This window comes from Loxodonta africana, chromosome 9 (assembly GCF_030014295.1).
Source record: "Loxodonta africana isolate mLoxAfr1 chromosome 9, mLoxAfr1.hap2, whole genome shotgun sequence".
NCBI classification, from domain to species: Eukaryota; Metazoa; Chordata; class Mammalia; order Proboscidea; family Elephantidae; genus Loxodonta; species Loxodonta africana.
The window spans coordinates 75,468,120-75,484,128 of record NC_087350.1 but is presented as its reverse complement, the minus strand read 5'-3'; the positions used below and the strand labels follow the sequence as shown (position 1 = coordinate 75,484,128).

At 40.9% G+C, this 16,009-nt stretch overlaps 1 protein-coding gene across 1 annotated transcript; it reads right to left on the bottom strand.

The window, feature by feature from the left end:
* Positions 1-518: 518 nt before the first annotated feature.
* On the bottom strand, positions 519-10,656 carry BAAT (bile acid-CoA:amino acid N-acyltransferase). The gene is made up of 3 exons (XM_003407832.3): positions 10,191-10,656; positions 6,263-6,465; positions 519-1,368 (listed from the first exon to the last, which is right to left on the bottom strand). The coding sequence occupies exons 1-3, from the start codon at positions 10,654-10,656 to the stop codon at positions 781-783; spliced, it is 1,257 nt and encodes a 418-aa protein (XP_003407880.1). The 3' UTR covers positions 519-780.
* Positions 10,657-16,009: the final 5,353 nt, after the last annotated feature.

Below are 16,009 nucleotides of genomic sequence, written 5' to 3'. Positions count from 1 at the left end.
ACAGAGAATGTCAAAATGCTTTACGTGTTCATCCATTGTTGTAGAGTTGATTCTGATTTCTGCAGGGTTTCCAAGACTGTGGTCTCTATGGAAGCAGACTGCCATATCTTTCTCCCCCAGAGCAGCTGTAGGTTCACACTGTCAACCTTTCAGTTAGCATCCAAACACTTGACCACTATACCATCAGGGCTCCCTATATGAGTTTAGACAAAGAAAAAGCAAATTATATTTCGTTTCATTAGCTTTTGTTAAATTATTAATTGTAGACTGATTCAACAATGTTAACTCCATTTCAGCTTCCATATTGCCTCAGAATACTGTAATTCTTAACCCAGTTCTAGTTTTCTAATAACCATGAGCCATGAGCATATTTTCAGTTATAAAAGAGCTAAGCATATTTAGTTTGAGTTTCAGGAAATCACCAAGTATCACACCTGATTCTCTGAATATTTGTTTTGTAGACCTGAGGATTCTGTGGTTCATTGTTGGTGATTTTTTTTCCCCTTGACAATCACTATAATTGTGAACCGGAATATTTGGAGGAAGGTAAATCTCTAAATTTGTTTCTACAAATATAGGACCCTTCGTATAAAATATTGAGTTAAGCAGAAACCAATTTTCTCTTTCTAAAGTTAAGACATTACTATTTCAGTCGTTCTGACTTCTCTTGCTGTAACTTCCTTCTTACAATAAGGGATCAAAAACATTCCTTTATAAAAATCACGAGAAGGTGCTAGTAAAGAGATTTCCTTGAATATTTCCCAGGACTATCTACTTTCCTCAGAGTTGACTAGTCAACACTGGAATGAGGTGCTTCCTGAGAAACTTCTGGATCTCCTTCCAAGAATGTCCCTGCGCAGCTGCATGAGGGATCACCTCTCCTCCCCAGTGTACTGGAATGTTGGTGTTCCATGAGCCACAGCACAGTGGGGCATAAGGAGGCTCTATCAGGTGGCCTGCCCCAGGGTAAGACAGCAGGGTCCAGTTTTTCTTCCCATTTTTCTTCAGCTGTCCTATGGCATGCTCAGCAAATACTTTGCTGTTTAAACTCTTATCTTCCTCTCCCACAATGAAGAGAAAATGTCCCTGGGCCTTTTCAATGGGGAGAAAAGGCCTACTGGCCTCATCTCGAGGGTCCCCTAAAAAATGACGGAACTCTATTAAACCTAAGGCATTTTTGGATAGTAAATGTAAAGCGTAGGGCAAGGGCTGACTGATATGACCACGATATTCCTGCGAATCTTGGAAAAGAAATTTGGGCCCATTAATAAGTACGGTGGCTGTGATTTGTTTGAGGTGAATAGCCATGGAGAGTCCAATCTCTGCTCCTTTGCATATGGAAACAACACCAATGCCTGGGCCAAGGACCTGAAAATAATGGAAATGAGATGTTGATTTTATCCTTCATTCAGCAAAGCCCTACAATCTCAAACAACCAAAGGTTTCACAAAGAAGGAGGCTTGACTTAGCTTTCCCTTTCATTGTCAGTCATCAAACAAGCGTTTGATAGGCATCTACACTATGGTAGGCACTGGGGCCGGGTAGAGAGGGCTCACAGAGAAAAGGCACAGTCTCTTGTTATCACCGAACGCACTACCAGGTGGTGAGATACGAAGGAAAGAGGGGGGCGGGAAACAGATTATTTTATGAACTCTATGATATTGGAAACCCTGGTGGCGTAGTGGTTAAATGATACAGCTGCTAACCAAAGGGTCGGCAGTTCAAATCCACCAGGCAGTCCTTGGAAACTCTATGGGGCAGTTCTACTCTGTCCTATAGGGTCACTATGAGTCGGAATTGACTCGACAGCACTGGGTTTGGTTTTGGTTTTATGATATCGGAATACATGTAGGCAAGGAAGGTTGCCAACCCAGATTGTCAGGGAATAAAGGAAGGATCACAGAAAGATTCTCAGAAGAAATAGCCCATGGGCTGATATGAAAAATAAATAAATAAAATAAAAATGGGAGCAAACAGGAAGGGAAAGGCATTCTAAGCAGAGTGTAGCTGACACAGGTGCCGGTCTCCACCGTTTCAAGGCTAACATAAACTTGCCTTTGTGTACAACAGTGATGTATCCAGACTCAAGGGATAAGTTCCAATAGGTTCAAACCCATTCCTCTATGCTACATAGTTTCAGCCTCTCTTGTAAGGCCATACATTCTATCTGAAGACTTCTTTTTTCCCACAGGTAAATGACACAACATCGTGATGAGACAGCCTGTGTTCCTGGCCCTTCTTTCCTGCTTAGGGTGCTGGCATGTTTACTTAATTCCTGAAACTTCCACAGCCATCTTACAACTATGAGGGTAAGGCCAGGAAATTACAGAGACATCAATCTAGTCTCCCGATATCACTGAGTTTCTGAGCCAAAGGTGGAATCCCCTCTTTCCAGAACTCCTGTTATATGAGATAATAAAATGTCTTATGTTGGTGTTTAAGCACTTTTCTGGGAAATGTAGCTGAAACATTCCTAATGGATTCACCTTGGGAACAGTATGTACGAAAACTCAGAGGCAAGAAACGGCAATGCTTTGGGGGAACCACAGGTACTTAAGTTTAGAGCTTAAGTTGGGAGGTGGCAAAATAAGGCTGGAAAAGAAAACAGCAATCTGGTAGTGAATAGTTTTGAAAGACATGCTAAGCAGCTTTGACTCATTTCCTAACTGAAGAGGGGAGTGTCATGGATTGAATTATGTCCCCCCAAAAATGTGTGTATAAATTTGCCTGGGCAATGATTTCCAGTATTGTGTGGTTGTCCTCCATTTTATGATTGTAATTTTATGTTAAAGAGGATTAGAGTGAGACCATAACACCCTTACTGGGGTCACATTCCTGATCCAATGTAAAGGGAGTTTCCCTGGGGTACGGCCTGCACCATCTTTTATCTCTCAAGAGAAAAAAAGGAAAGGGAAGCAAGCAGAGAGTGAGGACCTCATACCACCAGCAGAGCAGCCCCGGGAGCAGCGCGTGTCTTTTGGACCTGCGGTTCCTGTGCTGAGATGCTCCCAGACCAAGAGAAGACAGGGACCTTCCTCGAGAGCCAACAGAAAGAGAGGACTTGTCCTTAGAGCTGGCGCCCTGAATTCAGACTTCTAGCCTACTGGACTGTGAGAGAATAAACTTCTCTTTGTTAAAGCCATCCACTTCTGGTATTTCTATTATAGAAGCACTAGATAACTGAGACAGGGAGTTAGAATAGATTTTGAAGGATGAAGAACTATGCAGAAGGCATATTAGGGAAGGTTTTATCTAACATGCTAAGAAGCCTGGTCTTGATCCTGTAGTAAATGGGGGACAGTCTTATGCAAGTGAGCAAAATCACTACGCTGTCTCTAGAAAATCTACTCTTACAACTTTGTTGCAAACTGACTTGCAAAAATTGACTCAGAAAATCCTAGAGCTTATTTCAACAGTGCAGGCAAGAAAGGATGGTGCCTTGAACTAAGATAGCACCAATAGGAATACAAAGGAAACAACATGTTCGCCAGTTATCTGTAAGTGTAAAGTTTATACCACCCAGTCACAAATTTGGTATGGGAGAGCAAAGGAGTTAAAGGTGACCGTTCTTTGTGGCACAAAATAAAGACTCAGACCTGCCTGAGCACTGGCAAGACACAAGGATGATGTGTCCAAGAGTCTTGTCTATTTTCTAAAGCCTCACTTAACCTCCTGTTAAGAAAACAAGGCATTTTGGGTCACTATAAGTGTTCATTTTTGTTTTGTTTCTTAGAGAAATATAGATGATTGTATCACTTATATCCAGCTGATAGAAACGTGAGAATTTCCTAGTGTAAGGAAAAACAGACTAGACAAATTGAGGGAGCAAAATACACTCTCTATTTCCTGCCCCTGCTGGCACAGTGGTTAAAAGCTCAGCTGCTAATCAAAAGGTTGGCAGTTCAAATCCACCAATCCAAACCCTATGGGGGCAATTCTACTCTCTTCTGTAGGATCACTAAGAGCTGGAATCAACACAACTGCAACCGGTTTGGTTTTTTTGGTTATATTAAGAGGGGTGGCTTGAATCAACAAAAAGTTGCCTTCAGTGGAAAACAACAGGTATTGGTGAAGCTGCAAAGAAATTGGAACCCTCCTTCACTGCTGATGAAATTATAAAATGGCACAGCCATGTGGAAAACAGTTTGGCAATTCCTCAAAAAGTTAAACGTCCATATAGTCCAACAATTTCACTCCAAGGTGTATACCTAAAAGAATTAAAAGCGGGAATGCAAACAGATGTATACCAGTGTTCACTGCAGCACTATTCACAATAGTCAAAAGATGGAAACAGCCTAAATGTCCACCAACAGATGAATGGATGAACAGTGGTGTATACATACAATGAAATATTACTCAGCCATAAAAAGAAATGAAGTCCTAGTATAAGCTACAACATAGATGAACCTTGAAAATATGCTGAGTGAAATGTCAGTCACAAAAGGACAAATGTATGATACGACTTGTATAAAATATCTAGAAGTGTATAGATTAAAGTCCATTAATGGTTACCAGGCCAGAGGGAGGGGGAAAATAAGATCCAACATTTAGAGGATACTCAGCTTCCGTTAGGGGTGATGGAACATTTGGGAACGGTTAATGGTGACAGTTGAACAACATGATGAACATAATTAATGTCACTGAACTGTACATGTGAAAGTTGTTGAAATGGCAAATGTTTTGTTACCTATATATTTACCACAATTAAAAAAAAAAGTCCTTTCCAGCTCTGAAATTCTATGTCTTACAATAAAAGATATAGAGTCACAGTTATGCCGAGGAGACATGGGAACTCCAGAATGGATTTGGCCATGAAAGATAAACTAAAAGCAGCATAACGTGAATGAACAAAAGACTGTCAGTCAAATATATGTGGAACCTATGTAATTTGTTTCTGGTCCTAGGCAGAGCAGTAACTCTCATTATAATTTCTGCCACCAAATTTGACTCAAAGAATTTAGAGTCCTTAGAAGACACTTAAAGGAGGAAAATGACACCTACAAGGAACTGAAAGATCTGTGGTCTATCATTTTGCAGAAGAGACAGTGTGGATCAAGCTTATGGGAATGACTCAAAGCCTTCCAGGCCTAGCCTAGTCATTATCCAGGCATCTATGTGGCATTGGCCGGTATGGTAACAGAAAAGCCATGCGGCAAGTATAAGGGAAGGCTTATACTATGAAAAGCAGAATCACAAAAACTTCATTTCCCATTTAAGCCAAGCAGGGGTCTAGCATACTGATATCATTACCTATTTGATAGTTTAAGGACAATTCTATTATAAGCATCAAAAATAGGCGTTTAAAATATCAGTGCATCAGTAGATTATCACTAGTTGCTGCTTATCTTACTGTTGCCATCTTGATCATATTTTGGTGATCCTCACATAAAAAAGGATGTTACAGAGATTTGATTTTACTTAGATCAATTCTGGTTAAGAAACAGTATATATTAAAAAATTAACAAGGGATAATAAACCTATTATGTTGTTGTCCTTGTGTGACATCGAAGCAATTTTGACTTGTAACAACCCCATGTGACAGACTAGAACAGCCCCCATAGGGTTTTCTAGGCTGTAATCTTTATGAAAGGAGCCCTGGTGGCATCGTGGTTGAGTGCTTGGCTGCTAACTGAAAGGTCAGCAGTTCAAACTTGCCAGCTGATCCATGGGAGAAAGATGTGGCAGTCCGCTTCTGTAAAGATTACAGCCTTGGAAACCCTATGGGGCAGCTCTACTCTATCCTATAGGGTCACTATGGCTCTGAATTGACTCAACAGTAATGAGCTTGGCTTGGAATCATTACAGGAGCAGATCTCCATGTCTTCCACAGAGCCACAGAATCGCGTGTGTGTATGTGTATGTGTATGTGTATGTGTATGTGTATGTGTATGTGTATGTGTATGTGTATGTGTATGTGTATGTGTATGTTTCATACCACCAAGAAACAAGAACCAGGAGAATAGTGTGTCCTTTGGACCTGAGATCCCCGTGCTGAGAAGCTCCTTAACCAGGGAACATGGATGACAAGGACCTTCCCTCAGAGCCAACAGAGAGAGAGCCTGGAGCTGGCATTCTGAATTCGGACACTTTGCCTCCTAGACTGAGAGAATAAATTTCTCTTTGCTAAAGCCATCGACTTGTGGTATTTCTGTTATAGCAGCATTAGATAGCTAAGACTGAAGTTGGGGGAGGGGGTGGGGTAAGAGAATATTAAGGTCTTTTAAAAACAGGTGCAGAAACCTACCAAAAAGGCAAAAATTACCTTAGGATGTTTCAGAAGAAAGTTGGCAGCTTCTTCAAAATATCCCAAATCTAGTTTTCCTATGTTTGAAGGCAGGTCTTCATAGCCAAAGTAAGCCAAGGCCAAGGAGGCAAAGCCACGACTGGCCATGAGACTGGACCGGTATTCAATCAGGCCACCAGTACCACCAAACAAATCAATTACTGCTGGGAAAGGGCCATCTCCTGGAAAAGAACAAACCAAAACAAAACAGAATACTGTATGAAAAGAAGGTGAGGAAAAGAAAACAGCAGTGTGAGAATACAAAGAAGAAATACATTACAAATTTTGGACTTAATCTATAAATTTTCAAACAGAATTCCCAAATTTTCAGCCTAGTATATGGGACAGGATTAAGGCCTATTGAATATACTATGGAACACAATATCCAAAAGTTTCATTGGGAACCATGTTCACAGGCATGTTTAATCCCTGAAGCCAAGAATAATAGGAACTCATAGTCATCCATTTCTATAGTTTTAGAGTAAAGAAAGCCTAGAAATTAGACCAGGGCTTTTTAATACATAAATAGGTGCACAAACAGGCTACAGGAAATCTGTGAAAGTCCTGAAATTATATGCAAAATATGGTATATGTGCAAAATGTTTTTATACGTGTGTTATGGATCGAATTGTGTCCCCCCAAAATATAAAAAAAATGCGTTGTAAATTCTAACATCTATTCCTGCAGTTAAGCGCTGGGCTGCTAATCGAAAGGTCAGGAGTTTAAACCCATTAGTCACTCCAAGGGAGAAAGATGTGGCAGTCTGCTTCCATAAAGATTAAACCAAACCTGTTGCCTTCGAGTTGATTCTGACTCATAGTGACCCTACAGCTTTGGAATGCTATGGGGCAGTTCTACTCCGTCCTATAGGGTGACTAGGAATCAGAATGGACTCAAGGGCAAAGGGTTTGCTGTTTTGTTTTTTGGTACAGGATCACTATGAGTTGGAATTGACTCCTCGGCAATGGGTAGGTACAGGTGGTTATAATCTCATCTGCTAATGGATTTTCTTTCTTATGTTAATGAGACGGTATTGGTGTGGGGTATGTCTTAAATCCCTTTTGAGGTATAAAAGAGTAGATTAAGTAAGCAAGCACGAATGGAGGGAAAGGTATTGTACACGTCACGTGATCGCCAAGGAATCGTGGAATAGAAGTTGAAGAGACGAGAGAATTTCCCCAGAGCTAACAGAGAGCCTTCCCCTAGATCCAGCACTTCTAGCCTCCTAAACTGTGAGCAAATAAATTTCTGTTTGTTAAAGCCATCCACTTGTGGTATTCTGTTACAGCAGCACTAGATAACTAAGGCAACGTGAGATTTACTGAGTCAGTTCATTGATTTAATTGAAATCACAGTGATGTATATAGCACAAAAAAGGCTTTGAAATATTATGTCAGATAAAATCCTGATTTAATATTTCTCTGTTGCACTTATCTGACTGTACAGTTATGAAACCTCACATGTAAGATGATATAAATAATGAGTCCTTTCATGCACATATACTATTCATTACTACAGCCTAAATCATGGTAAAAAGTGGGAATGGTCAGACTGTCATTCTACACTCACTCTCTGTGTAGGCAACTTGTTTCCACAACATAGCAGAACTGAAAGAAGTTTATGATGCACTTATTGGGGGTATTCTATTCTTGTATAAGTGAGTTTAGATGGATGACTGGCCTCATCCATGTCAGAAAGGAGTGGCTTGATTTAAAGGCATAGTGAGAATTTTCTCAGAAAGATCTACATTTGTTTATTTCATCTTGAGAAAAGAAGAAATAAAATTATACTGAATATATCTTCATTTAAAAATACTATTTGATGTATAGACATCAAATTTTATTGGTGATAACCCAGAACGGGAGGGAGAAGGAAGGGGAGAGTCATTTTTTAGGGAGCATTGGGTTTCTGTTTATGGTGATTGGAAATTCAGCAAAGAATATACGTGATGGTTGTGCAAAATGATTAATGTACTTAGTGTCACTCAACTGTACATGTGAAAAACATTGAATTATCAAATGTTGCTTTTGCATCTTCTGATAAAACAGGAATTGGGGGAGCATTTAAGAGTACTGAGCCCATCTTAGAAGAATGTTGAAGTTGAAAAATGCTTTGAGACCTGACACAACCACTGTACGGCCCCCTCCAACTCAATCCTCTATTGTCCCCTGCATAACATCCACCTGATGCAGGAGATCAAGCACATGCAATGTCCAAGAAGTTTGCCTAATAGCACACTCTAAACTAGCACATCAGCCCAAAGTGGATGTCTTAGTTAACAGAAATACCACAAGTGGATGGCTTTAACAAACAAATTTATTTTCTCACAATTTAGGAAGCTAGAAGTCTGAATTCAGAGCGCTGGCTCTAGGGGAAGGCTTTCTCTCTCTGTCACCTCTGGAGGAAGGTCCTTGCCCTTTCAGCTTCTGCTTCCTGGTTCCTTAGAGATCTCCAGGTGTCTTGGCATCTGTCTTACCCCATCTCCACTTCTTTTTGCTTGCTTGTTTAATCTCTTTTATGTCTCAAAAGAGATTGACTCAAGACACACCCAGTAGTAATCCTGTCTCATTAACATAACACAGAAAACACATTCCCAAATGGGATTATAACCACAGGCATAGAAGTTAAAGTTTACAACACATATTTTTGTGGGATATAATTCAATCCAGAACAGTGGAAGACCTGTGCCAATATTCAGATTTTTGACTGGGATAGGACAAGAGATGCACAGCAGTGTATGCCGCTTATTTCCCAGACCCTATACAAAATGAAATGGTCTACTAATTGTAGGTGTGAAAAAGCACCTAGCTTTATCTGGAAAAGTGCATAGGCCACAGTGAATTTAGAAAAGGGAGCCTTTACTCCTTATGCCATTTATAATTACATGCTGTCACAAGCCACGAAAACACTTCAGGTTTTCTCAAGCCATCTCAATTCTATAAGTGGACTATTAAAAAAACAAATAAATAAACAGAGGAAATACATTCTGATGAGGTGATGACTGTATCCCAGATCAAACATATGTCAGGTAGACCTCAAGCCTGGGTCTGCTGAGAGCTACTTCTGGGAAGATAATGTTGCTTTATTCAGTCCCGTAATAAACTCTGGAGCCCTGGTGGGACAGTGGTTAAAAAGCTTGCTGCTAACCAAAAGGTGAGCAGTTCAAATCCACCAGCCACTCCTTGGAAACTCTATGGAAGTTCTACTCTGTCCTATAGGGTAGCTATGAGTCAGAATCCACTTGACGGCAATGGGTTTGGCTTTTTTGTAAAACAAACTCTGAGAAAAGTATCAACAAATGTTTTGAACACATTATTTGTATATGGAGATCACTGTGGGAAACTGTGTGTTTTGGCAAGTTTTATGGCTATTAGGGAGCATGTTACATTGCCTGCTGATTTATGCAATGTTCTATAAATATGTGATATTGATGGAACAAAGAGTGTAAAATTTCTCTATATCCTCTGTCACTGAAATCTTTCTGACCATCATATCATCAGCTCATTGTGGCAACCACACAATGACCTATGCCTAAGTTGGATCTTAGACATGACAGAGTTTGCAAAAGGAGCTGGGACATGGTTCCGTGATATCAGAATGAGCATTTTCAGATAGGCTTCAATGCAGTTGGATTTCTTATAAATCCAAAGCTATGGAAATTTCAAATTCAGGGACTCCATAAACTATATGTAGTTTATCCTTAGATAAGCTGCAGAATTGTTGAGATGAAACTTGAGTTGGAATGGGGTATTGCTGCATTCTTGTTCTCACCCAAATTTAGCCCTCATTCTAAGTCAGCAAACAGGTGCTTAATGTACTATTCATATCCAAGTTAAATTTCTAGGAGAATAAAGCATTCAAAAGAGGAAAAACAAGGATGGCAGTCAAGTAGACTAATTTTACTCACCTGGAGGGAGAAGGAGGGCTCCCCGAATGCGACCTTCTCGGACCTGGGTCCGTGTGACACCAGGTGCCACATACCACCTCTCCACAGTCAGGCTGGCCTTTGGAGTAGCTGTAGTAAACTTAATCACTGAGATATCTAAGTCATACAGTTTCAGGGGGACCTGGAAGGGACAATTCATCACATCTTTTTTCATCAGTCTAGTTAATAACTTCTTGGGTTTCATGGACCAGAAGAGACCCATAGGATGGACTCCAACATAGTCACCTCCAAGTGCAGAAGCATACTCCAGATCCACTTCACCAACTTCATTGGCCTTATAGCAAGCTTGAGAATGAAACATGTTTCCCTGTTCATCTTGCAGTGATGCCGCAAAAACTACCATCTGAGAAGGATACAGGCCTGTAACTTGGATATGTACTGGCTCGTCAACAAGTGCACTTATAGGAGTAGCTGTCAGCTGAATCATGGTGACAGTGTGGCACCTTGGATGATTCTTCGGGAAAGCCTTCAGTAAAATCCCAAATAGAAAGAAATAAAGGGTAATAAAGTAAGGCTGTGATAATGTTAATGAAGGGTAAAATGGACCAGGTAACAGGCTGGGGTTCAGACCCAACTTTCCATTTATTTAGCAAATACCCTATGTTTAATTTTCTAGTGCAAGACACCTGAGAGCTTTCAACAGAATACTAGAAGACATAAAGCTAGTACATAAGCTTTATAATAATAATGAACCAGGGTTGAGGAAACAGCAGACAAGAATATTCACAAATACTGTCTAAAGATCCAAGGAAGATAACAGAATCTCCCCTACCGAACAGGTAGCCAAATCCACTTGGTTATTAATATCATCCTTCTGTTGAGATCATCATTTATACTTGACCTTTCAGGGCCTACTGCAACTTGAGCCTAGTTATAGGTCCAGAAGCAAAAATAGGTGGTGGGAGTGTGTCCTGAGGAGAATCAGCAGTATCTTGCAAGGCACTTATAAACTAAAACCAAACCTACAGTTGTCAAGTCAATTCCAACTCATAGCAACCCCACAGGACAGAGTAAAACTGTACCGTAGGATTTCCAAGGCTGTAAATCTTTACAGAAGCTGTTATGGATTGACTTGTGTCCCCCCAAAATATCTGTCAATTTGGCTAGGTCATGATTGTATGATTGTCTACCATTATACCTTCTGATGTGAATTCTTTATGCATTGTAAATCCTATCACTATGATGTAATACCCCCACATGTCTGTCAGTTTGTTGTACTGTGGGGGCTTGCATGTTACTGTGATGCTGGAAGCTATGCCACTGATATTCAGGTACCAGCAGGGTCACCCACGGAGGACAGGTTTCAGCTGAGCTTCCAGACTAAGATAGACTAGGAAGAAGGACCCAGCAGTCTACTTCTGAAAAGCATTAGCCAGTGAAAACCTTATGAATGGCAGCAGAACATTGTCTGATATAGTGCTGGAAGATGAGCCCCCAGGTTGGAAGGCACTCAAAAGATGACTGGGGAAGAGCTGCCTCCTCAAAGTAGAGTCGACCTTAATGACGTGGATGGAGTAAAGCTTTCGGGACCTTCATCTGCTGATGTGGCATGACTCAAAATGAGAAGAAACAGCTGCAAACATCCATTAATAATCGGAACCTGGAATGTATGAAGTATGAATCTAGGAAAATTGTAAATTGTCAAAAATGAAATGGAACATACAAACATCGATATCCTAGGCATTAGTGAGCTGAAATGGACTGGTATTGGTGATTTTGAATTGGACAATCATATAGTGTACTATGCTGGGAATGACAACTCGAAGAGGAATGGTGTTGCATTCACCATCAAAAAAGAACGTTTCAAGATCTATCCTGAAGTACAATGCTGTCAGTGATAGGATAATATCCATACGCCTACAAGGAAGACCAGTTAATACAACTATTATTCAAATATATGCACCAATCAGTAGGGCCAAAGATGAAGAAATAGAAGATTTTTATCAGCTGCTGCAGTCTGAAATTGATCGAACATGCAATGAAGATGCATTGATAATTACTGGCAATTGGAATGCGAATGTGATTGGAAACAAAGAAGAAGGATCAGTAGTTAGAAAATATGGCCTTGGTGATAGGAACAATGCCGGAGATCAAATGATAAACTTTTGTAAGACCGATGACTTGCTCTTTGCAAATACCTTCTTTAACCAACAAAAATGGCGACTATACCCATGGAACTCACCAGATGAAACACGCAGAAATCTAAATGACTACATCTGTGGAAAGAGACAATGGAAAAGCTCGATATCATCAGTCAGAACAAGGCCAGGGGCCAACTGTGGAACAGACCATCAATCGCTCATATGCAAGTTCAAGCTGAAACTGAAGAGCAAGTCCACAAGAGCCAAAATACGACCTTGAGTATATCCCACCTGAATTTAGAGACCATCTGAAGAATAGATTTGATACATCGAACAGTAGTGACCGAAGACCAGATGAGTTGTGGAATGACATCAAGGACATCATCCACGAAGAAAGCAAGAGGTCACTGAAAAGACAGGAAAGAAAGCAAAGACCAAGATGGATGTCAGAGGAGACACTGAAAGTTGCTCTTGAGTGTCGAGCAGCTAAAGCGAAAGGAAGAATTGATGAAGTAAAAGAACTGAACAGAAGATCTCAAAAGGCGTCTCTAGAAGACAAAGTAAAGTATTATAATGACATGTGCAAAGAGCTGGAGATGGAAAACCAAAAGGGAAGAACACGCTCGGCATTCCTCAAGCTGAAAGAACTGAAGAAAAAATTTGAGCCTTGAGTTGCAATAATGAAGGATTCCGTGGGGAAAATATTAAACGACACAGGAAGCATGAAAAGAAGATGGAAGGAATACACAGAGTCATTATACCAAAAAGAATTAGTTGATGTTCAACCATTTCAAAAGGTAGCATATAATCAGGAACCAATGGTACCGAAGGAAGAAGTCCAAGCTGCCCTGAAGGTATTGGCAAAAAACAAGGCTCCAGGAATTGATGGAATATCAATTATGTTTCAACAAACAGATGCATCACTGGAGGTGCTCACTCGTCTACGCCAAGAAATATGGAAGACAGCTTCCTAGCCAACTGACTGGAAGAGATCCATATTTATACCTATTCCCAAGAAAGGTGATCCAACCAAACATGGAAATTATAGAACAATATCATTAATATCACACGCAAGCAAAATTTTGCTGAAGATCATTCAAAAATGGTTGTAGCAGTATATCGAAAGGGAACTGCCAGAAATTCAGGCCGATTTCAGAGGAGGACGTGGAACCAGGGATATCATTGCTGATGTCAGATGGATCCTGGCTGAAAGCAGAGAATACCAGAAGGATGTTTACCTGTGTTTTATTGACTATGCAAAGGTATTTGACTGTGTGAATCATAACAAACTATGGATAACATTGCAAAGAATGGGAATTCCAGAACACTTAATTGTGCTCATGAGGAACCTTTACATAGATCAAGAGGCAGTTGTTCGGACAGAACAAGGGGATACTGATTGGTTTCAAGTCAGGAAAGGTGTATGTCAGGGTTGTAGTCTTTCACCGTACCTATTTAATCTGTATGCTGAGCAAATAATCCCAGAAGGTGGACTACATGAAGAAGAACGGGACATCAGGATTGGAGGAAGACTCATTAACAAACTGCGTTATGCAGATGACACAACCTTGCTTGCTGAAAGTGAAGAGGGCTTGAAGCACATACTAATGAAGATCAAAGACCACAGCCTCCAGTATGGATTACACCTCATATAAAGAAAACAAAAATCCTCACAACTGGACCAATGAGCAACATCATGATAAAAGGAGAAAGGCTGAAGTTGTCAAGGATTTCATTTTACTTGGATCCACAATCAACATCCATGGAAGCAGCAGTCAAGAAATCAAAAGACGCATTGCATTGGGTAAATCTGCTGCAAAGGACCTCTTTAAAGTGTTGAAGAGATAAAGATGTCACCCTGAAGACTAAGGTGCACCTGACACAAGCCATGGTATTTTCAATCGCATCACATGCATGTGAAAGCTGGACATGGACTGCCAAAAGAACGAACAGATCTGTCTTGGAAGAAGAGCAGCCAGAATGCTCCTTAGAGGCAAAGATGGCGAGACTCTGTCTTACGTACTTTGGACATGTTGTCGGGAGGGATCAGTCCCTGGAGAAGGACATTACGCTTGGCAGAGTACAGGGTCAGCGGAAAAGAGGAAGACTCTCAACGAGGTGGATTGACACAGTGGCTGCAAAACAATGAGCTCAAGCATAGCAACGATCGTAAGGAAGGCTCAGGACGGGGCAATGTTTCGTTCTGTTGCGCATAGGGTTGCTATGAGTCCGAACCCACTCGATGGGACCTAACAACAACAGCAACATGAAGTAATAAGACGGATGAGGTCTACAAGATTAGATAGTGTCTTAAGCCAATCTGTTTTAAGATACAAAAAAGAGAAGCAAGCGGAGAGACATGGGGACTTCATACCACCAAGAAAGAAGTGCCGGGAGCAGAGCGCTTTGGCCTGAGGTTTCTGTGCTGAGTTGCTCCCAGACCAAGGGAAGACTGATGACAAGGGCCTTTCTCCAGAGCTAACAGAAAGAAAGCCTTCCCATAGAGGCAGTGCCCTGAATTCGGACTTCTAGCCTACTGGGCTGTGAGAGAATAAACTTTGTCAAAGCCATCCACTTGTGGTATTTCTGTTATAGCAGCGCTGGATTACCAAGGGAAACCCTGGTGGAGTAGTGGTTAAGTGCTGTGGCTGCCAACCAAAGGATTGGCAGTTCATATCCTCCAGGCTCTCCTTGGAAACTCTATGGGGCAGTTCTACTCTGTCCTACAGCGTCCCTATGAGTCGGAATGGACTCAACGGCAACAAGTTTTTTTTTTTTTTTTAAGATGACCAAGACAGAAGCCGACTGCCACATCTTTCTCCCTCAGAGTGACTGGTGGGTTTGAATTGCCCTAGGGAAAGCCATTGTAGGTTCTTCAACCAAACCTGGATTAACCTCCTCAGTCAAAGGTGGACGAGCTCCTTCTACTGGCATAAAGAATTCAGCAGAATTTAGGGGTGCAATATCCCCAGCTTCATCAAGATCTGCCAGTATACTCTCCATGCAAATTTTCAGGGTCCCATTCCATCCCAATCAATGCCCTCGCTTTAACAGCAGACACCCTGCAAGGTTAGGAATTCAGTTCACATTGTAATTTGGACACCAACAGGATGAAGCTCTGGGTTTGATTTTCAGCAACGTCAGGTGGCAATCAGAGCACTTCTTTTAAGTGTCAATAGAAAATTTCAGTCCATTTATGTGGTGCTTGAGATCGGGATTTGAAGCCCTGAGATCATTTTTTTCTTTCCTCACTTTGTTCAGTAAAATTAGGAGCAAACAGCCAATTCTATTATATTGTCAGTTTGACAAAAACTTTCTAATGTATCAAATACATGGCCACCCTAAGTAAAGGAGTTTACCCTGGATAATACAGGCCCCTGGCGGACATAAATGGTTTGCTCTTGACTACTAACCAAAAGGGTGGTGGTTTGAAGTTTGAACCTACCCAGTAGTGCCACTAAAGAAAGGCCTGGAGATTTGCTTCTATAAAGACTACAGCCAAGAAAATCCCATAGAGCTCTGTTCTGCTCTGTAACACAAGGGGTTGCCATGAGTTGGAATCAATGACAATGGGTTTTATTGTTTGTTTTTCTTTTTTTTTTTTTGAATGTGGGTGGGCCTCATCCAATCAGCTGAAGTCCTTAAGAGCAAAAACTGAGGTTTCCCAAAGAAAAGGATTTCTGCCTCAAGACTGTAACA

Coding starts and splice junctions, on each gene's coding strand:
- BAAT (XM_003407832.3), bottom strand. CDS start 10,656: ATGATTCAGCTGACAGCTACTCCTATAAGTGCACTTGTTGACGAGCCA. Junction 6,466..10,190: donor AGCCCTCCTTCTCCCTCCAG/GTGAGTAAAATT, acceptor GTTCTTTTCCAG/GAGATGGCCCTTTCCCAGCA. Junction 1,369..6,262: donor TTCTTCTGAAACATCCTAAG/GTAATTTTTGCC, acceptor CATTATTTTCAG/GTCCTTGGCCCAGGCATTGG.